This window comes from Emys orbicularis, chromosome 13 (genome assembly GCF_028017835.1).
Source record: "Emys orbicularis isolate rEmyOrb1 chromosome 13, rEmyOrb1.hap1, whole genome shotgun sequence".
Classification (NCBI taxonomy): domain Eukaryota; kingdom Metazoa; phylum Chordata; order Testudines; family Emydidae; genus Emys; species Emys orbicularis.
In genome coordinates, this window is record NC_088695.1 from 47,737,476 (window position 1) to 47,759,127 (window position 21,652).

Consider the following 21,652-nt stretch of genomic DNA (forward strand, 5'->3'; position numbering starts at 1 on the left):
CGGGGGCTGGGTCAGACCCACCCCCAGATTTCTCCCCAGCTACGGGAATCTCTGCAAACTCCCCCTGCACCGCTTCCTGCACCCATCGCACCTCAGCTGCAGGGGGAGGGATCCCTGTACAGGGAGCTGCTCCTCCATCCGCCCAACCCCCGTGCATCCAGACCCCCTCATGCCCAGTCCCTCCCACCGAGCCTCACCCCCCAATGAGCCCCACTCCCCCTGCACCTGGACCACCCTGACAAGCCCCAACTACCTTCACCTGGACCCCCTGCAGAGTCCCATTACTGTTGCATCCAGAACCCCCAACAAGCCCCTGTGCATCCAGATCCCCCCCGCACCTGACTCCCCCACTGAGCCGCCCGCACCCAGATTGCCCCACACTAAGCCCCTCCACACCTGGATCCTGCCTTGCTGAGCCTGCCTGCCCACAGCTGGCATGGAGGGGCAGGGCTCTGGGTGTTTCTGGGGCAGGCCCGGTCCTTGAGCTGTGTCAGGGTTGGGTGCAGCTTCACCGCTGAGTCCGTGTCCTGGGGGGAGCTGCAGCGTGATCTCCCACCTCTGTGCAGCCAGTGGCCTGTGCTCCCCAATGCCAGGCTGGAGCCTCCACATTGATTTGACAGATAAAACTTGCAGAATTTTAAAATATTGTGCGCAGAATTTTTAATATTTTGGCAGAGAATTCCCTCAGGAGTATGCAGTGTAACTGTACCTGTATGCTGTGAGAAGAGACCGGGAGAAGTGGAAAGGAAAGGAAAGGACAAGTTAAAAATTACTTAGACAAGGCCTGATGAAACCCATCCTAGAATACTTAAGGAGCTGACTGAGGAGATATGAGCCATTAGCGATTATCTTCGCAAACTCCTGGAAGATGGGAGAGATTCCAGAGGACTTTAAGAAGGCAAATAGTGCCAATCTATAAGAAGGGGGATAAAGAAACCCCCGGGGAATTAGACAGGCCAGCTTAACTTCAGTACCTGGAAAGATAATGGAGCAAATAATCAAGCAATCAATTTGCAAACACCTAGAAGAGAATAAGGTGATAAGTAACAGCACGGATTTGTCAAGAACAAATCATGTCAAACCAACTGGATAGCGTTCTTTGACAGGGTAACAAGTTTTGTGAATAGAGGGGTAGCGTAGAGGTGGTATATCTTGATTTAAGTAAGGCTTTGGATACTGTCTTGCATGATCTTCTCATAAACAAACTAGGGAAATACAACCTAGATGGAGCTACTATAAGGTGGGTGCAAAACTGGTTGGAAGATCATTCCCAGAGAGCAGTTATCAGTGGTTCACAGTCAGGCTGGAAGGGCATATCAAGGGGTCCTGCAGGGATCAGTTCTGGGTCCGGTTCTGTTCAATATTTTCATCAATGATTTAGATAATGGCATAGAGAGTACACTTATAAGGTTTGCAGGCAATACCAAGCTGGGAGGGGTTGCAAGTGCTTTGGAGGATAGGATTAAAATTCAAAATGATCTGGACAAACTGGAGAAATGGTCTGAAGTAAATAGGATGAAATTCAATCAGGACAAATGCAAAGTACTCCATTTAGGAAGGAACAATCAGTTGCACACATACAAAATGGGAAATGACTGCCTAGGAAGGAGTACTGCGGAAAGGGATCTGGGGGTCAGAGTGGATCACAAGCTAAATATGAGTCAACAGTGTAACGCTGTTGCAAAAAAAGCGAACATCATTCTGGGATGTATTAGCAGAAGTGTTGTAGGACAGACACGAGAAGTAATTCTTCCGCTCTACTCCGCGCTGATTAGGCCTCAGCTGGACTATTGTGTCCAGTTCTGGGCACCACATTTCAGGAAAGATGTGGACAAATTGGTGAAAGTCCAGAGAAGAGCAACAAAAACGATCGAAGGTCTAGAAAACATGAGCTATGAGGGAAGATTGAAAAACTTGGGTTTGTTTAGTCTGGAGAAGAGAAGACTGAGAGGGGACATAACAGTTTTCAAGTACATAAAAGGTTGTTACAAGGAGGAGGGAGAAAAATTGTTCCTGTTAACCTCTGAGGATAGGACAAGAAGCAATGGGCTTAAATTGCAGCAAGGGAGGTTTAGGTTGGACATTAGGAAAAACGTCCTGTCAGGGTGGTTAAGCACTGGAATAAATTGCCTAGGGAGGTGGTGGAATCTCCAGCATTGGGGATTTTTAAGAGCAGGTTGGACGAACACCTGTCAGGGATGGTCTAGACAGCATTTGGTCCTGCCAGGAGTGCAGGGGACTGAACTAGACGACCTCTCGAGGTCCCTCCCAGTCCTATGATGCTGTTACCGTTTGAATGCTGGTGGAGGGTAAATGCGTGATGGGTGCCAGTCGGCAGGGCTGCGTGTTTGTGCCTGGGGGAGGAGTGCACCCACAGAAATCTCCCTGAGGATCCAGAGCTGTAACCCTGGCTGGGGGGAGGCAGCACCAGGACGCTCGTGAACTATGCACCAAGTGAATTCCCCGAGGAAAAGAGCCCGATGCCCAGCACACGCCTTCCAGCACCAACTAAGGGACAGGCATGTTTGCTGACCGCTAGCAAATGCTTTAAATAGAGCCGAGGCGGAGGCCATGGCTGGCTCAGTGCAGTGGGATTAGGGGCCTTTCCCGTCTAGGCTACTCGGCTGGGTCTGGCCCAGTTGGCAGGGACTGAGAGCTGCTCCCCTCTGTCTGCCATGCTCGGTGCGGCTCCCCTCGGCCGTTCCCTGTCACATCGGCTCTGATTGGCCGTGGATTGAACCTCACGTGGCCCCTGGTCCCGAGGCTGTTCCTCCCAGGCCGGGCGAGGTGCGCTAGCAGGATGAATGGTCTGCGGGCAGCTTGCACGGCAGCTGCCTGGGCTGGCCTTGCTCCATGGATGGAGAGGGCTTTGGTCTCCAGCGCTTGCATCACACGCGCACACACCCACTCCCGTCTCTCAGCCGGAGTACCCCCTTGGGGAGGGCAAGCGCCCATCATCGGCCAGGCTCGCTGAGTCTCGAGATGCCCACTGGCTGGGGGAGGTCTCGCTAAAAGGGCTGGATCGAGAGCTTTCTACAGCATCTTCTCTCCAGCCCAGGACAGAGCTGCGGCCTCTTAGGCTGGGGCAGCTCTGGTCAGAGACCTCCCCGCTCCGACCGCCTTGCCGCCGTGTTAGGACCTGACTGTGCGCTTGTCTGGGCTGTGTGTGAACAGGCACCTTCTCCAGGCTGGGCACGCCTAGACCAGAAGTGGCTCGCTGTGGGCTGGGAGATGCCTCGTGCTTGGGAGCTCTGGGGCGGGGCGTTTCATCAAATGCTGCTCTTTGCAGCAGTGGGAGGGGGCTGCGGATTTTCCCAGCGCTGAGTGTGAGCTGGTCACTGCTGGAGCCCAGCGGATGGTCGTGAGCAGCCCCCTGCCGGCATTGGCCCTTTCTAGGGAGCCTGCAAACCAAGGACCTCGGGCGCCTTCGCTTTGCTCTCGCGTCCTGAGCCGTGGTACTTTGCAGCCTGCATGGAGCGTGCACTGACTCTGGTGTCTCTCCCTTGCTTAGTCCCTGCTGTTCCTGGGCCTGGTGGCTGCCGTCTGCCTCGGCCTCAACCTGCTCTTCCTCACCGTCTACCTGATCTGCCTGTGCAGCTGCAAACGAGATGAGGAGTCCGAGACCAAGCGGCCCAACTCCTGCTGTGTCACCTGGACGGCTGTGGTGGCTGGCCTCATCTGCTGGTGAGTGTCCCGTGTGACTGCTGCCTTGGGAGCCCAGCTGCCAGGGCTGGGGGAGACCTCACAGCCGCTGGCCACAGGAAGCATGGCCCAGTGGTAAGGCTAGGACTCCTGGGTTCTATTCCGGGCTCTGCTACTGACTTGCTGTGTGCCCTTGGGTTAGTCCCCCACTTCTGTGTCCCCACCTGTCGAGGGGGGGGCAAACACCACTTCCCGGGGGATTACGGCTGAGGTCCTGGCAGGAAAGGCAGGGGACCAGGCAAAGTGGACAGGCGCCGGGCAGAGGTTCCTGGCCGTTCTCAGCATCGCTCGGTGGGAAGGAATCTCTAGTGGGACACCTGATGAAAAAGACATACGTCACTGAGCGCTTCGCGAGCAGTTGATATTCACAACCCCCCCACATGCCCAGATGCCGGGGTGATGGGCGGAACACGGACTGTCTTGCAGGTGGGGAGGCGGCTGCCCAGAGAGGGGAAGGAGCATGCCTGTGTGAGCCAGGGGCGGGGGCTCTGCTCCCGTCCCCCCAGCCCAGCCGCCTTCAGAGAGGCTCTCGGGGCGGCTAGCCCCCAAGCCTGAGTCGCTGGGGGAGGAGGAAGAGGCAGGCGGCTTTTTTCCCCGTCATCCCTGTTGCGTGCTCAGGATCCTCCTCTTCTCCCCGCTGAGCTGCCTCCCGACCCAGGCTTCGTCTCCCGCCCGTCGCTGGATTTGTGGGCCAGCCGCGCACGTGAATCGCTTTGATTAGATCCAGCTCTCAGAGGCTTAAATACCGATTGCTCCTCTCTGGGCGTAGGCTCCTCGGTCCGGGGCTGGAGGCTGAGGCTGCACCTCCCCTCCCTGCTGTAGCTGGTGGCTCTGGGCCCCGTGTGCATGCGGCCTCCTGGAAGTGCTGGCTAATCCCGGGGGGCAGCGGGGAGTTGGGGTCACTAATCCCAGTCCTGAAGCAGATGGCAGCCTGACACAGCTGGCAGCCTTTGGTCACATGAGGCGCAGGGTTAATTACAGATGGAGGCTGGGTCAGTTAGAAATGGGGGGGCAGGGAGTGAGCCCCGGAGGGGTCCCAGGCAGCTGGGAGAGGCTCTGCTGTCCTGCTGGGGGTAGTGCCATTCTGGGGTGCTGGCAGAGAACATCCCTGTGACTGACATGGCCTGGCGCTCCCGGCCTCGGCTTGGCACGGCAGGCCTGAGGGGCCAGGAGTGGCACGGCTCTGAGGCCAGGGCAGCAGTGAGTGACTGGGGGGGCTCTAGGGGAGTTAGTGGCTCATCCGGTTCTGGGTCCGTGTCTGTATCTAAACCTTCCTGGGGCAGGGTGAGGCCCAGGTGCTCCCGCAGCTGCTGCTCTGCCCTGCGTGGCGCCGTCTCAGCTCAGCAGCACTAAGCCCGCTGGGCACTTCTGCTCCAATCTGCTGCTTGGCTCTCTTGCGGTGGGCGGGCAGCTGATGCCCGTCTCCTGCTGCCTGGTAGTTGCATGTCCTCACTGGAGGCGTTTTTAAGCCCTCCCCCGGTTTCAGAAGCTTGTAAGAAAATTTGCCAGCAGCCCAGGCTGGTGGAGACAAAATCCTGACGGTTCGTCGGCCCGTCCTCGCCCTGCCACGCAGGTCGTGTCCTGGGGGTTAGGGCTGCTCTGTTGCTCTCTGCTTTGCGTTGCTGGGAATCCCCTTCTCAGTGCATCCAGGCAGGGCTCCTGCCCCAGGCGGCGGGGTCTCCTGATTGCTTCGGCGTGATCCGCTCCCATGGGAAGGGAATAAAGAGATGGTTCTTCCCTCCCATTAGACCAGACAGAGCGTTCAGTGTATGGCAATAGACACGCTCTAAAGAGGAAGCAAACGCTGCTGATTAGCTCAGCATGCCCTTCCCGTGACTGCCGGCTCCCCCCACTCCCTCGGCCCATTCCACCACCGCTCCACGTGACTTCCAGGGACAGCTCGGCTCTGATTGCCAGCTGCTTGGAGAGGAATCAGTGTTTCCTCTTCTCCAATGACAAGCAAATGCTGCCCAACTTCCTCACTCCCCTGGGGCATCCCAAGAGGCTCGCGAGTGCCACGGGGAGTAGCTGCGCACCACTGAGCGCGCGTCTGGGCTCTGGCGTTGTAGATTAGGGTGAATGCAGTGTTTGTAGCTGGCATCCCCCCAGTAGCCATGCCAGTGGCCCCATGGCTCTGCTGGTGCCGCACCACCTGCCCTTGCAAAGTTCGGCTCCTCCACAGCTGCCGAGCCCATGTGCCCAATCCCCTGCCGTTCTGGGGTCGGGCTACCCCGCAGCTGTGCCACTGGGCCCCAATCCCCTACCATGGCAGCGCTGGGCCTCTGCCGAGCACAGAATACCCAGCTGCACCACAGCTGCGATGCCAGGTGCCTGGTAAGGACTAGGGCAGGACTCAGAGTCATTTCATTGGTGAGCAAAGGCAGGATTTGAACCCAGCTCCCAGGGGCGTGTTAACCCTCTGTCGCCCCGGGGGAACACGGTGGGACGGGTGGTGCTGTCGGAGCACTCCCTTTGCTAGGGTCCCCGGCACTGCCCGGTGCCTGGAGAGCTCTCGTAGGTGGCTGTTGTGAGCCCCTCGCTCCTTGCGCGTTAGAAGTGCTGGGGGCGGCTGGCGCTACTCAGGGCTGTGGGGGCCTGTGGAGTGCTGTGGCTTGGGGAGGAGACTGAGCCGGGGCTTTATAGCCCTCCAGAGGGGCCCAAACCCACATCCATGGCTAAGTGGAGCCTCTTTGGAGCAGAGCGCAGCCATTACCAGGCTAATGGGGAGAGCTGGCTGCTGTCCAGCTTGGTCGTTGACAGCTGCACCTGGGAGTGGGGGAGCAGCGAGGGCCTGCTTTCCAGGAGCCGGGCCGAGCACTCACTGCTCCTCCCTTCCAGGGCCCCCCAGGCTCTCGGTCCCAGCAGCCCAACCTGAGCCTAGCCTACGCGCAGAGGGCGCGGGAGCCGCTGGGCTTGGTGCTATCGGGGGCCCTGTCCTTGGTGCGCATGCTCCCCGGCTGGGAGCGGCAGCAGCACTTCGCCTTGCTCTGCGGGGTTCACATGCGGCGGCCAGGCCCCTGCAAGACAGGTCTGTAGGCCACAATAACGCCCTGCGCTCCCTCTGGGAGGCCCTCAAAACCCTGTAACGACCCAGCAGAAACTCCCTTCGCCTCTGTGGGGCGGGCGAGGCGGAGGCGGGGCTTGAACCCAGCTCTCTGGCTGCCCGGTGCTGTGAGATAGCCCGGCCTTCCCACTCAGGACCCTGGGGGAGGCATGATGGCTCTGTTAGGGGGCAGGGAGAAGCGTGCACATGGTACAGTGGAGCACCTGGGACAAGAGCAAAGCGCGTAGACCCCTTCGTCAGCCCGGCCCGGCTCGGCTTGGCTCGGCGGTGGGCACTTAGACCGGGGTGGATGTGGAGGGGACGCTGCTGGGGGTATCTGTGAGGCAGGCAGCAGAGCTGACATCACTGAAGCTTGAGCGGGTGCCTATGGCCTGGCTCCTGGGCTCTGCACTGGGTCCCGGAGGGCAGCTGGCTCGCAGGGCCAAGGAGGGGCTAGCGGGAGACCCAGCTTTCACTCCTTGTCCCCCTCCTGGGGATTAACCAAGGAGCAGGTTTAATCGGAGGCAGCGTTTTCTTTTCTGACAGATTCTCTTAATCTGTTTTGCCAGGCTTTGCGGCCTAAATCTCGCAGCATTCGCAGGGGCTGGCTTCAAATCCAGCCTGTGTGTCTGGCTTCGAGCTTCGCTAAGCCCCAGCGTGAGCAGAGACTCTCCTCTCACCCACCCGGAGGGGCACCTCTGCCTTCCCTGGGACCCAAAGCGGGGGTGTTGGCACCTGGATGCTCGTGCTCGGCCCAGTCTTGGGTATTTCTGTGGCTGCTGTCGCTGCAGTCTCTGAGCACCTCCAGTGAATTTATCCTCACAACACACTGGTACAAACGGGTAACTGAGGCACAGAGACCTAGTGAGTCACCCAAGGCCATGTAACAGGGAACTGAACCACTGGGCCGGGGTGCGCAGGGCAGCGCTGGCAGTTCTGCAGGTGCCCGGTGTCTCCTACCCTGCTTCTGCCCGGCCTGTGTGTCGAATGGGGCCTGCTCACTGTGCACAGGTGAGCAAGAGATCGCCTTCTGGTGGCTGGGGAAGGGCAGGAGAGAGGCAGGGGCAGGCGACGAGATCGTTGGCCGGGCAGCTCTGGGCTGCACTGAAAGCTATTGATGGCTTTGTATCGAGGATTGAGTTTGTTTCAAGCCTGGACCCCCTCCAGCCCTGCCCCGCTTTTCCATTCTTGTAAATGACGCCCCCGCCCCAGGAGTCCCAGCTGTGGGGCGAGGGGGAGCTCTGATGGGTGGGGATCTCCGTGAGCGGCGCTCCTGCGGGGCGTGGAGGACTCTGGTGACGGGCGACGCCCTCCCTTTGCAGAGCAGGTACGGCCGGGGCAGCGACGGGGCAAACCTTCCCTCTCCCGCTCAGCGGCCTCTAGGGCCGAGGGCGATTCAGTCCTGATGTCTCTGAACGAAACCCATGGGTGGGCAGGGAGAAGCGATGGTATAGCTGGCCTTGCCCCGTCCCCTTAACGAGCCCTGAGCCGCCACTCCTGGTGACGCCCCGTTCTGGAGGAGGGCACTGGCCGGATACAGCCCGGTGGCACCCGCAGGGACCCTGCTGCCCTGGCGAGCGGTTGCGGGGGCTTCGTTCCATTTCCCAGTGGGTTGGTGTCGCTGGCACAGCTGGCCATGTCGGAGGCCCAGGACTGGCCGCTCCCCCCAGGAGGCCCGTCCAGCTGGGGTGAGTCACGTCTCGTGCACACACTAAACGTGCTGTAACAGTGCTCAGAGGGCTGCCTTTCATTCGCCTTCCTCTGCTACAGCAGTGCCAGGCCAGCAGTGGATAACATGCCCCTGGCACCTAGAGCCAGCTGTGCCGTTTCCTTCTCCTCTAACCTGCGTTTTCTCTCGTCCCTAGCGCTGCCGTCGGCATCGGGTTCTATGGGAACAGCGAGACCAACGATGGGGTGTACCAGCTGATCTATGCCCTCGACAATGCCAACCACACCCTCTCTGGGATCGACACACTGGTAAGGGCCTGCTGGGGTCAGCCGCACAGGTGCATTGTGGGATATTCCACCCGCATCCGAAGCATCTGCCGTTGGTCGTTCTCCCTGGCAAGCGCTGGGGCTGGTGGGTCGGTCGTTGCGGCCTGGGGAGAGCCCAGGACTGCCCCTTGCGGGGTGAGATGCTTCTCCTGAGTTCCTTAGCTTGGGTGGCAGATACATGGGGCTTTGGGAGGACGCCAGGCATGAGACTCTAATGTAGAAGAAACCATCACTGGCTCTCAGTCCCCGGCTTTCAGTCTGTTACAGAGCTGGTGGGTATCGTGAACCAAGGCACAGAGCAGGAAAGTGATTTGACCTGTGCTTGGCCTGGCCATGTTTTCCTACCAGCCATGGGCTTGCTGCATTCACCTGTTTTTCCATCCTCGCTCCTGCTCTAAGCTGCTCGGATGATCTAATCGGTGGGTCTCTTGGACGGGCCTTGTCTTAAAGAGACAGCTGTGTTCCTCCAGAGATTACGGGGATCAGCTGGCATCTCGGCTGCGGGGGCTGCGCTGGCAGCTCCCTCCTGCAGCTGCTAAGCTGGCTGAGAAATTAAACCTCTGAAAAACCAGGGGTTTATCCCAGCGAGACGGACTAGGCCGAGGCGGCGCTCCCGGCCTTGGACATTTCTGGAGAGCCACCAGCGCCAGGCGTGGCAGAGGGGGTAACTCGGAGAATCCTCGTCATCCCCTCTCCGGCACTCTGCAGGGGTTCCTTGGGGCCTGTCCTGCACCCCCTTCTCTCCTCCCTCTGTACCTGGGTGATCTCATCCGCAAACCCCCGTTCAGCTGCCATCTCTGTGCTGACGGCGCACGGATCTGCCTCTGCTCCAGCCTGTCTCCTGGCCAAACGCAGATCTAGCCCTGTCTCTCTGACAGCTCCCCAGGGGTGTCCGGCCACCCGCCCGAGCTCAGCATGGCTCTTCACCATCTTCTCCCCGCTATCTCCTGTGTCGATCGATCATGCCTGTCTCTCGGGCCCGCACCTGGGTGTCCTCTTCACCTCAGACCCCTCGCCAGCGGCTCCCATCCAGCCTGTGTCTAAATCTCGCCAGTTCTCCGTGCCTGACGTCCCTGAGCTACGGCCTTGCCTTTCCTGTCCATCCACACAGCGAAACCTCTCGCTCCGGCGCTCGCCAGCTTGCATCTCGATCACCGCAGCGTCCTTCTCTCTTCTCTAGTCCCCGCTCGGCTCCGTTCCGAATGCTGCTGCCACGATCCTTTTCCTAGCCTGGCGCTTGGACCATGGCACCCGTCTCTGTGCATCCGGCCGCCTCTTCTCTGGCACATCACACGGAACTACTTGTCTCCACGTTCAAAGCCCTTCACTGCCTGTCCCCACTCTCCCTCTCAGGCGCTATCAGCCCATGAGCCCAGCCTCCGGCGCCCCCTTGCGTTTTCAAACCAGCCCCTTTGTGCTTTCTCCCACGCTGCCCCTGGAGCTTCGGAGGAGCTCCCTGAGACCATCCACAAAGCTCCCTCTTCATCCTCCTTCCCCGCCCTCCTCAGAACGCCCCCTTGCTCGGAGGCCAGCGGGAAAACTTGGCAATGGCTCCGGAGCTGGTGAGCTGAGCGCACTATGCATCCTGCTGACCAGTACTGGCTCCCTGTGCTCCCCGCTCGTGTGTCTGGATCCACCTGTTGTCTCTTGTCTCGTACTCAGTCCCCGCCTCAGACAGCTTTCGCTCCATCTCTCGGACCTGTTTGTACAGCACCTAGCGCAGCGGGGTCCTGGCGCTACGGCCGTGCACGGAATAGTCTGTCCTGATGCCCAACGAGGCTGGGAAGGGTCTGCACATCTGCCCGGTGGAGTCACCGCTCACGAGGAGTGCAGTGGTGGGGATTGTGGGGCAGAGCTGGGGGGTGAGGAAGGCAGGAGGCAGCGTGAAGGAGCGAGGCCAGGATGGGAGTAACAGGGGAGCTGCTGGCTACGGCTGAGATGCATCGGCCAAACAGTTTGGCTCAGCTGCAGCGCCACCGACGGCCGAGTCAGCGCGTTGGCACAGTCTCGTTCCCACGGTAACGTGCCCTGGGGTCCACAGGGCTCTCGGGAACGTGGCTGGGAATCCCCTGGAGTCTCATGCGCGGGGGGAGGCAGGCACAGGTTCTGCCGTCCTTATCCCCAGCGGTGGGGCAAAGGGCCCGGTGCCCTGTGCCAGCCCGTTAGATGGCACCTGGGGAGATTTCTGTTGGCAGGCTCTGGACCATTGGCCAGGGAGCTGGGCAGCAGGCCCTGCCCCAGCTGCTGCAGAGCAGGATGGTACTTGCCTTCCCTACAGGCTGTCGGGGCTGGCCTGGGGCCCAGGAGAGCCGAGCTCAGTGCCCGAGGTGGTGGTTGCTGGTTCTGTGCTTAGCAGGCCTGGGCCCGGGCTGGCGATGGTTGGTGAGAGCTGGTAGGGGCACCTGGACAGATAAAACAACAAATAACAGGGTATTAGTGACCCCTCTGGTGTCTGTTTCCCCTTTGTGGGGTGAGCCGAGATGGGGATGGGTTCTCCTGGGTTCTGTGCCTCGCATCTTCCCCGACACGCCGTGTGACCTACACGAGTGGCCGAAGCCAAAGCTCCCAAATGTTCTCCGCCCCCAGGGAGCCAGGGGCTGGCCAGCCACCTGGACGGAGCTGAAATCAGCGGGAACTCTGGAAACCAGGCCCAGGGCATTGCAGGTTGGGCAGAGGCACCCAAAATCGGGGGCTGCTTCTGTTAACCGGGTGCAACACCCCTGGAGATGCCATGGGTGCATGAACACGAGCACTCGGCAGTGATGCCATCCCGTCCTGTCTCCCTCTGTTTGGAGGAGCACTGGGTCCCGGAGCGTCTAGCCCTTGTGCTGGGCCTGGCATCCGGGGAGCGCAGAACGGTGCCGTTGTGCAGGCCGCGTGGAGACGGCAGCCGGCCCCGCTGGAGCGGCGGGTTTCTTTCAGAGCCGGAGGCAGCGTCGCAGTCAGCTGAGTGACGGATCTAGGTCAGACCCCAGCTGCAGAACTGCTCCTCCGCGGCACCGTGTCGCTAGATGCCGAGCTGGGAGGTTTTCCAGCAGAGGGGGCTGCTCCCTACAGGCTGAATCCCCCAAGGCACAGGCAGCTCCAACCCCAGGAGCGGGTGTGTCGGCTGTGGCGTCTGCCCTGGCTTGGGGGAGTGCCACAACGCGACCAGCCAGGCCTTTCCTCTCCTGCCCACGCCGTCCGGCCTCGCCCACGCCGAGCTGTCTGTAAAATCTCCCGCTGTCATGCCAGCGCCCGTGGTGGTGACCTGGGCACCGGCAGTTTTGCCACTGGGGCGACTCGACCTGCCCTGGGTCGGGTTGGTCAGCGTGGGGGAAATGTCTGTACGAGGAGCCCCTTTGTTCCCAGGGTGCAGTGGGGAGAGCAGAGCGCAGAGCTCTGGCCCCGCTGGGGGCCCTGGGCTGCACTGATCCATCCGCTGCCGCTTGGGGAGACCTTTAGAGAGCTAATGCAGGGGCTGGATTTAAACCTGCAAATGCTCCCTGCTGCCCTGCTTTGGGGGGCGAAGGGGGCCCTACAAACAGCCCCATCAGGGCCCCTGAAGTGCCATTGGCTGGAAACGAGGGTCCCCTCTGCCCTTGATAGACACCCGGCTGAGTCGCTCGCTAGCTTGGGGCAGCCCCTAGCGTTGCCAGGCTGGTGCTGTTGGCAGCCCTGCCCCCACTCCCTGTGCCCCTGCACGGCGCCCTCCCCTTCCTGCCGGATTACTCTGTGCGGGGGCAGGAGCTGCTGTTTGCGGAGCTAGCCTGGCCAGGGCAGGCGGGGCGGCCTGGTCGTGTGCAGGGCGGCCTGGGTGCCGGGGCTGGGGAGGCAGAGAAGCAGATGCTCTGATATGAGCACTGAGTCACTCCCGGAGCCTGTTCCCAAGGACTCGCCCGGCAGGTCCCTGGGGCTCTGTGACCCCATCCGTAGAGCAGGGAGAACCCGCCCCATTGCGGAGAGCTCTGCTCCTGTCGCTCGTCAGCGGCTTGTTGATTCTCCGTCGCTGCACAGCCCGCCGAGGTGGGCACCGCTCCCACTGGCTCTGTCCTGCAGGGGGTCCCTTGGGCCAGCGCTGGGTGGGATGGGGCAGCACACGGGCTGCAGGGGCCACGCTCACTGTTCCTGCTCCTCTCCCCTGGGCAGGTCTCGGGCACCACGGTGCAGATGAAGGTGGAGCTGGAGCAGCACCTGGCTCGGCTGAACGAGATCTTCGCCACGCGGGGCGACTACGTGCAGACCCTGAAGTTCCTGCAGCAAATGGCTGGCAACATCGTCCTGCAGCTCTCGGGGCTGCCGGTCTGGCAGGACGTGAGCGTTGACCTGACGGTTGTGGCCGGCCAGGTGGGCTACGTGGAGTATTACAGGTGAGCGGGGGGGCGCGGATCGGGGTCTGCACTGCACCGCCTGGGCCAGGCCAGCACGGCACCGTGGGGCTGGGTAGGGGAGGAGCCCAGAGCTGCGCCAGGGTAAATTCCTGTCCAGTGCCCTGGCGGGTTGCTGCGGTGATGACACTGCTGAATTGGGGGCTCTGCCGATTGGGGATTTCACCGTCCTGTTGCAGACATGGCAGGGAAGGGGCTCGGGGGTGCGGGGAGGGAGTATTGGGGGGGAAGGGGGCAGGAGCTCCCCAGCCAAATGGAGCAGACCCCGGAGCTGTGAGTGCAGCCGTCCGCAGCGTGCGCCCCGCTGTGCTGGAGTCGAGGATTTTAATTGGCTCCTTTGGCTCTGGGCAGAGATTCTAATGAGCAGAAACGGGCTGACTTCTCCCTCCCCTGCAGGGTTAACGAACCAGAATGAAACCGGAGCGCCCGTTGGGCTCCTGCACCTCGGGGGAGAGCGAGCCAGAGACAGGGAGTGCTCCCCTCCTGCCCCCATGCGCCGGCGCTCCAGCTAGCTCCCCACAGACCCGGCCTGCAGCACCGCCTGCGCCCCACGAGGGCTGCTGCAGCCGTATCCGCCAGTCCCACTTCGCCTGGTGTTGGGAACTGGCTGCGCCCGGGGGCTGTAATTGGCATGTGTGCTCAGCCCCGTCGCTGCCCAGCGCGCTCGGGTCATGTTCAGCGATGCAGCGTCTGACCCAGGGAACAGAGAGTTTAGGCTGACCCTTGAGGGGGAGGTGCCTGCAGCTCTGAGCTAGTCTGTGTCCCCCGAGGGAGAGCAGAGGAAACCCCATCCCCTGGGGGTCTAACGTAGGGAGCTGACCTGTCCTGGCTCCTGGGGTGCTGGACTTGATAGGACTAAATGCGCCTCCATCCCTGCCCATGTGGGCAGCCTGTACACCCGTCCTGCCCGAGCCAGTGCCATCCCATCTGCCTCCGTGGCAGGGGGGAAGCCCTTGCTCAGAAACCAGCCATGGTGGCAGAGGCGTGAAGCGTGCGACAGGCCCAATGGAAGAGCGGCCGGGTCAGGGCCGCGGGTGCACGTCTGTTGCCATCGAGGGGAGAGGCTGAGATCCAGCCGGGCAGCCAGAGACTGCAGGGCTCCCGCCGTCCCCACCCTGAGCGTACGAACAGCCGGACGGGGTCAGGCCAGTGTCCATCTCACCCCATCTCCTGGCGTCCCTGCGGCTGCAGCTCATGTGCTGGCCTCTCCGGGGGAGTGCGCCCGGCTCTGGGGTAGCTGGCCCTCCAGGGACTCTGACAGCCTCTCCCCTTCCTCCCCCGGGCCCAGGTGGCTTTCCTACCTGCTGCTCTTCATCCTGGACCTGATCATCTGCCTCATCGCCTGCTTGGGGCTGGCCAAGCGCTCCAGGTGCCTCCTCACCACGTGAGTAGCCACCTCTGCCCCACTGTCTGCCGGGGGGTGGGCACTGCCCATCCGGCCCCACCCTCCTGCGCTGCGCCGAGGCGGCTGCTGCTAGCTTTGGGAGGGGAGATGGGCACCTGCCCTTCCCCAGGCCTCGAACTGGCCCTGCGCCTGCCTCCCTTGGGTTGGCACAGGGGCCCTGACGCACTTGCAGGATGGACGGTGCTGCAGCACCGAGAGCCCTGCTCTCCCCCCCCCGAGCAGCAGGACAGCGCCGTTATGGTCAGTGCTCGATAAGAGACACACACCCCCCTTCCCAGACTGGGTCAGGGTGGATCGTTCCGGTGCTGCAATTCCCAGCCCGCCCGTGGCAGACGCCCCCGACCAGAGCGTCCGCTCAGAGCCCGCCTGGGACAGGAGAGCAGGCAGGATGGATCCTTGCAGCGCGGCAGCTCGAGCTGCAAACGGGAGAAAGCCAGAGCCCGACTGCAGCGCTTGTGAATAATTCAGCTGTTGCGCAGGCTGGTGTTGAGGGAGGCTGGTCCTTGGGGTCACTTGCTGGCTGGCCAGGAGACAGGGAAAAGGCCAGGCGGGCGGCTGGGCATTGCCCTCAATCCCATAGCATGGGCGCTCTCCCTGCATGGCTCCAGCACCTTGGGTGGGCTCCTCTGCAGCCATCGCCAGCCCAGCCCCGAGGAGAGCAGCTGTTGCCACCGGCCCAGTCCTGGCACATGAGACCCCAGGGGTCGCCCTGGCCAGCAGGGGTGGGCTGCTTGCTGGGTGCTAGGAGTTACGATGAGCCAAGGGCCCGGCAGCCTTTGTGCATCGTAGCCTGGAATTGCAAGGGGTAGGTGGGGTGTGCCAGCAGCAGGAGGGCAGAGGGTCAAAGTTCCTGACCTCTGAACCCTTACAGGCCACATGCCTTCTCTCAGTGGCAAATGGTGGGTTTCCTGTCCCCACATTGGACCATCTGACTGCACAGAGCTCCCCTTGGGGCCACTTTGCACCACTCCTTAGTTGTTCACGTAAGCGTGCAAGGCCCCGGTGCAGCGTGGCGTGATGGGGACTCGGAGCAGTGACTCTCCCAAGGTCATTGGTGAGTCAGTGGCAGAGGCCCAGCCCGTGTTCTATCCAGTCGAGACCACGCCCCCTGCCCTGGCCTGGGCACTGGGAGATCTCGGGTCCCCGTAACTGAGTTGTCTCCCTTTCTCCCATAGGATGTTGTGCTGCGGGCTGGTGACGCTCATCCTCAGCTGGGCCTCCCTGGCTGTGGACACCTCTGCGGCTGTGGTGAGTGAGAAGGAACAGAGCGGCTGGCCGGCTGTCCTCACAGTGTGTGCTGCAAAGCGGGTGTTAGCAGGAGTAGCTCAAGGCCTGGATCCCATTAGGACACCAAGCAGCCGCTGCCCACTCCCTGGGGAAGGGAGCAGCTCTTGCTGATAGCTGGGCCCTCACTGGCATGCAGCTGCCAAATCCCCGTCTCTCTCCCGTGCTTCGAGCAGGCGTGGCGATGACCCACGGCGGTGCAGGGGCGCAGCGTCTATTGCGTCGGTTTCTCCCCCCTCAGGAACCGGCCCCGCTCTGCTCTGGGGGGGCGAGGGGGTGTCTAGTCCTGCAGTGCCTGGGACTAAATGCAAGATCCCGAGGGTGGTCGTGGCAGAAAGGGGTGCTCCCCTCTCACGCTGGGCATGGGGCCCTGTGCGCACAAGCTGGCGGCACCGTGCGGGAGGGGCTGCATGAGGTGGTGCCGGAGCATGGGTGTAAATAGGGTTCGGAGAGGCCAGAGGAATCGGGCTGATGTCAGCTGTGGGAGGCATGGGGAGACCTGCTTAGGGGACAGACACTGTAAAACTGGTCCTCCACCATCTGTTAAAATGGGCCCAGTTTTGTGTGTGGTGGAGCTGCTGTGGCTGGGGCAGCTCCTAGCGACGTGCTCCCCCCCCCCCCCCCAGCTGTCGTTTTGCCTCCTGGCCCGGGTGCTTTCTGAGGGGCCGGGCAGTGCGGTGAGCGTGTGTTCTCTGCTTGTTGCAGGGCACCAGTGACTTCTGCGTCGCCCCGGACAAGTTCATCATGAACCTAACTCGGGGCGATCTCAGTGCAGGTGACGGAATCGCCTCTCTTGTGCGTAGCGCTTAGACACGGGCCCAGCGTGCCTGCGGGGACGCCCGGGGGTGGCCGAGTGGGGTAAGAGGCAGGGCCGTGTAACTTGCAGCCATCGGGGGATTCCTTGAGGGCTAACCTCAGCCCTGGTGTAAGCAGAGGCAGCTCTATCCAGCTACGCCAGATTGGTGCAAGTTACGCTGCATTGCTGCTCGCGTCCCCACCTGGAGTGGAACTGAAACCAGCGGGCACGTTGCCGCATGACTTGGCCCGGTGCCGTCCATGGCAGACAGCCACCAGCAGAGCCGCCCGTCCCCGTCTCGTCCAGGCCGCTCGGGAGAGGCGAATGGTTCTCTTGGTAAAGGCTCCTGTGCAGAGACGCTGCTTTCCCTGCTCCCGTGCCGCGGGGCCTGGTACCCTGTTGGTGCTGGGGTGGGTTGTGGGGAGGGCTGGAGGGATCTCTCTGGCTTGGCTGAGAGGTGCCCACGAGGGGCGGGCCGCATGTCACCCTGGTTTCCGACGTCTCCCCTTGTGCTTGCGTTGCAGAAGTGGTTCACTACTACCTGTACTGCAGCCAGAACCTGAGCAACCCCTTCCAGCAGGTACGGAGCCACCCAGCCCCTCCTGCAGCGCGGCCCTGGTGCCTTCTCACCAGAGGCCGGCGCTGGAAAGGAAACCAGCCCGTGCCTGGGTGTTCCCCCTTGCAGTGCCTGCGGGGGGTGGGAGGACAGGGGCTGACTCTGCCCAGGATGGGGGCCAGCGTGGAGAAGGGGTTGGTGAGGAGCCCAGTGTCTCCTATGGGAGTTGGGGCAGGAATGCGGCTCCCGATACCTTGTATCCCAGTGCTCCAGGCATTGCCAACGCCAACCGCAGCCACAAGACAAGTCCACGTAGGCGCCTTGGGGTGGAAAAATCGAGGCATCAAGCTCTCTTCCCGGGCTTGTTCTGCAGATCCCAGGCCCAGAACGGGCATAGCTGGCACTGGCTGGATTTTCCTCTCCAGGGTTACAATGCCCAGCTTGGCCTTTGGGTCTTGACAGCGTGGGGGCAGAGGGGGGGTTGCTCTTCCTGCCCTCCTGCGGGTGGCATGGGCAATGCCATAGAACTAGGTCTTGTTTTCTGCCATGCAGGCCCTGACCATCTACCAGCGCTCGCTCACCACCATGCAGATTCAGATCCAGGGCCTGATGCAGTTTGCGGTGCCCCTCTTCCCCACGGCCGAGGTAAGGCGGGGCCTGCGCTGGGCAGTCAGATCCGTGGCAGCGGTGGGGAGGAGAGGCTGCTCCGTGCTTCCTCATACCGGGAACCGAAACCCATCCCGTTCCCTCTGCACAGCTGTGCATGCCACCCGCCGTGTGTGCCCAGCGTTGAGCCCTCAGCGCGCCTGGCTGCCCTCTCCCCGGCCGCTCTGCAGGACGGGCACAGCTCCTCCTGGGCTGAGAGCTGGGGAGGGGAGCTGGGGCGCGGGGGGGGGGGAGACGAGGGAGGCGTTCTAGCCCCACCCTAAATCCTGCACCCGAGGCCAGAATGGTTCAGAGGTGTCTGGAACGCACAAGACGTTGGGGATGAAAGTTCAGCTGTGGCCAGGGCAGGGGCCACATGCCACGTCCCAAGCTGCCGCGTTTAGGGGAGAAGCCCCCCCCCCGGCCCGGCCTGCACTGTGCACCAGCTCCTGCCCCCCTCCCCCCACACGCCATCCCCATCTGTGCTGCCAGCTCCGCCAGCTGGCCTCAGTGCCTCTGCCTTGCCCCTCCTCTCTCGGCTGCAGAAAGACCTGCTTGGAATCCAGCAGCTACTGAACTCCTCCGAGACCAGCCTGCACCAGCTGACGGCCATGCTGGACTGCCGGGGCCTGCACAAGGTGGGTGGGGCGTCTCTGCCAGGGCATCGGGGCGGGGGGAGCTTTCCCTCCCGTGACGTGGCTCACCCTGGGGCTGGCATGGTGCTGCCTGCCAGGCCAGTGGGAGCACGGGGGGAAAGGAGCAAGATGGTGTGGTCTGTCCCCACTGCAGGATTACCTGGACGGGCTGATGGGCGTCTGCTATGACGGGGTGGAGGGCTTGCTCTATCTGGCGTTGTTCTCCCTGCTGGCCGCCATGTCCTTCTCCACTCTCATCTGTGCCACGCCGCGGGCCTGGAAGCACTTTGCCGACAGGTGGGTCCGATCCTGGGATCGCGCCGCCGGTGCCCGCTCTAGGGGGAAGGTGGGAGTCGTTTCGCTCCCCACCGGTCTGGGGAGCCAAGCTGTAATGCTGCGTGTGGCCGGCCAGGCACCATCCGGGAGTATGTGCCCACAGAGGGTGGGAGATCTGCCTCGGTGCCATGGACAGCTGCCTGCCTCCTTGCCCTAGGAGCTGGATCTCTGAGCCGCCTTTCCCTGGCACACTGCCTGCCTCTGGCTCCTGGTGAATCCTGGGGAGCGTCGCTGCCTGGGCCCTGAACGCTTCAGGCAGTGGCAGTACCGGGTCATGTCTCTTGGCTGGTCCCTTCCTCCAAAGCCATGGCGTCCAGTTGCCGTGGGTTTGCCCTGTGCCAGCTCTCCCAGCCCTGGTGCCCTGCCTTCCCCGGGGAGGTGTGGGGGTGGCGGGAGGAGGGCGGGTTGGTGGGGGGGCGGGAAGAGGGCGGGTTGGAGGGGAGGTGTGGGGGTGAGGGGAGGAGGGCAGGTTGGAGGGGAGGTGGAGGGATGGCGGGAGGAGGGCGGCTTGGAGGGAAGGGGCGGGAGGAGGGCAGGTTTGTAGGGGTGGGAAGAGGGCGGGTTTGAGGAGAGGTGGAGTGAGGGGAGGAGGGCGGGTTTATGGGGAGGGGCGGGGGTGGCGGGAGGAGGGCAGGTTGGAGGGGAGGTGGAGGGAGGAGGGTGGCTTGGAGGGGAGAATGGGAGGTGGAGGGGTAGCGGGAGGAGGACGGCTTGGAGGGGGGGCGGGAAGAGGGCGGGTTTGAGGGGAGGTGGGGAGGGAGGGCGGCTTGGAGGGAGGGCGGGTTTGAGGGGAGGTGGGGTGAGGGGAGGAGGGCGGGTTTATGGGGAGGTGGAGGGGTGGCGGGGGGGTGGGAAGAGGGCGGGTTTGAGGGGAGGTGGAGGGTGAGGGCGGCTTGGAGGGGGGGTGGGAAGAGGGCGGGTTTGAGGGGAGGTGGAGGGTGAGGGCGGCTTGGAGGGGGGGCGGGAAGAGGGCGGGTTTGAGGGGAGGTGTGGGGGTGAGGGGAGGAGGGCGGGTTTGCGGGTCCTGTTCTCCACAGAGCAGGCATGAGGCTGGGCGAGCTCGGCCCGGGTTCAGACTCCACGGCCGTGCTCTTGTCACGGTGCCTGTGCTGAGGCTGCCCAGAGAGAGGCCCCTTTACCGTCCCCGGGGGCTGCTCCCCTGGGCCGGCCGTGCTCCCGCGTCGTCAGAGGGTGGCTAACGGGCCGCGCTGCCCCTCCTTCCTTCCTTCCTTCCAGGGATCAGGATTACGACGACATCGACGAGGAAGACCCCTTCAACCCGCAGGCCCGTCGCATCGCCACCCACAACCCCACCCGCGGGCAGCTCCGCAGCTTCTGTAGCTACAGCAGCAGTCTGGGCAGCCAGACCAGCCTGCACCCGCCAGCACAGACCATCTCCAATGCCCCAGTGTCTGAGTACATGTAAGGCTGCTCCATCCTCGCCCGCCGGGGAACCCCTCCGGGGTGCTGGGTGCTCATGGACTGGCCTGCAGCTCCCTGAGCTGTGAAAACAGCACGCTCAGAAACTCCAGTCCTTCCCCGGCGGGGCAGCTAGAGGCACCGGGGCTGCTGCTTGGAGGGGCCTCGGGGGGCTGTTGGGGAGGCTTAGAGCAGATCCTTAAGGCATCAACAGACAGAAGCACCCCTCCCCCATGGGGGGGGGGGGGATATACAGCTCTCCAGCTCAGAAGGGTGAGAGCCCTGTGCTCGGATCTGGTGTGAAGAGGAAGAAGGCTCCTGGGAAAGATTGGTGCGGCCCCCTCGCCTCTCCGCCCCTCCTTCGCTGTGTCTCGCTTCACTGCTGACTTCTCCCTGGGGGAAGGCTCAGCGCTTGGGGGGCTGTCCTGGGGCAGGGAACTGCTGCTTGGGAGGGGTGGGTTCTGTGCCCCACTTGGCTATTGAGTCCCCGTCTTCGGGAAAGTCGCTTCGCCTTGTTGGCCCCTCAGTAGGAGAGAGAGAGAGAGAGGACTGATAGGTGTCAGTGTGTAAAGCTCTCTGACCATGGCATGCACAGTGCTAGAAAACCGCAAACCCCACAACCGTCCGTGAGTGCTGAAGGCGTTCTCGACCCCACTGTTTGTCTGCTTTACAGCCCTCTGCCTCCCTCCTCCAACCAGTCCCAGAACCTCTGGGCCAGTCCAGTGTTTGTAGAGGGCTCTGGAGTGTCCCAGATCCCCTTTGCATGGAGGTGCGGTATCCCACTCCATGACTGTCCTCCGACCCAACGAGAGAGGGAATTGGCGCACCCTCCCCCTGGTGCTGCTAATGACGAGAGCCCTGGGAGATCTGGTCCATTCAGCAGACTTGTCCTTCTGGGGTGGTGCTCGGTCAACATGTGGTCTCCATCTCTGAAGGGCTTTTACTCCGTCTCCCCGCAGGAACCAGGCTGCGCTCTTCGGTGGAAACCCGCGCTATGAAAATGTCCCGTTGATTGGAAGAGGCTCTCCTCCCCCTACGGTACGATGGGCATCTGAAGCCAAGTCGTTTTTATAATAGGGCCTCTTTGCTTTCTCAGTTTTTTATTATTTTAATCGTGTTGCTAAGTGATGGGGAATCCTTCCACTTCATCAGAAACCAAAGAGGTTTGTTTGCTGAGCTAGTGACAATGGCTCGTGAACAATTCCTCTTCCAGCCCCTCTTGCTCTTGGGCATTAATGGACATACCCTGTCCTTTGAACACGGTACCTCTGGGAATGATAATCCCAAGCCAGGAATCAGCACGTTCAGAAATGTAATGCCGGGACAGGAAGTCCCGCCTTTTGGACTCGGAGGTGAAACTTCTAGATACGCCACTTGAGCAAGAGGGGGAAAATGGCTCATGAAAAAGCAGGTGACTCATTCCCCACGGCTCTCCAGCTACATCACCGATACGTCATATGGCTTCATTT

The 21,652-nt window shown here is 62.1% G+C and overlaps 1 protein-coding gene across 1 annotated transcript in view; it reads left to right on the forward strand.

Annotated features, from left to right (window-relative positions):
* The window catches only part of TTYH2 (tweety family member 2), a 39,710-nt gene that overhangs the window by 14,018 nt on the left and 4,040 nt on the right, over window positions 1–21,652 (forward strand). The window contains exons 2-13 of the mRNA XM_065415806.1: window positions 3,512–3,684; window positions 8,611–8,722; window positions 12,869–13,089; window positions 14,396–14,491; window positions 15,688–15,760; window positions 16,502–16,571; window positions 17,117–17,172; window positions 17,701–17,793; window positions 18,339–18,431; window positions 18,583–18,725; window positions 20,001–20,186; window positions 21,143–21,221. Coding sequence (XP_065271878.1) covers window positions 3,512–3,684; window positions 8,611–8,722; window positions 12,869–13,089; window positions 14,396–14,491; window positions 15,688–15,760; window positions 16,502–16,571; window positions 17,117–17,172; window positions 17,701–17,793; window positions 18,339–18,431; window positions 18,583–18,725; window positions 20,001–20,186; window positions 21,143–21,221 — 1,395 coding nt within the window. The remainder of the gene's footprint in view (window positions 1–3,511; window positions 3,685–8,610; window positions 8,723–12,868; window positions 13,090–14,395; window positions 14,492–15,687; window positions 15,761–16,501; window positions 16,572–17,116; window positions 17,173–17,700; window positions 17,794–18,338; window positions 18,432–18,582; window positions 18,726–20,000; window positions 20,187–21,142; window positions 21,222–21,652) is intronic.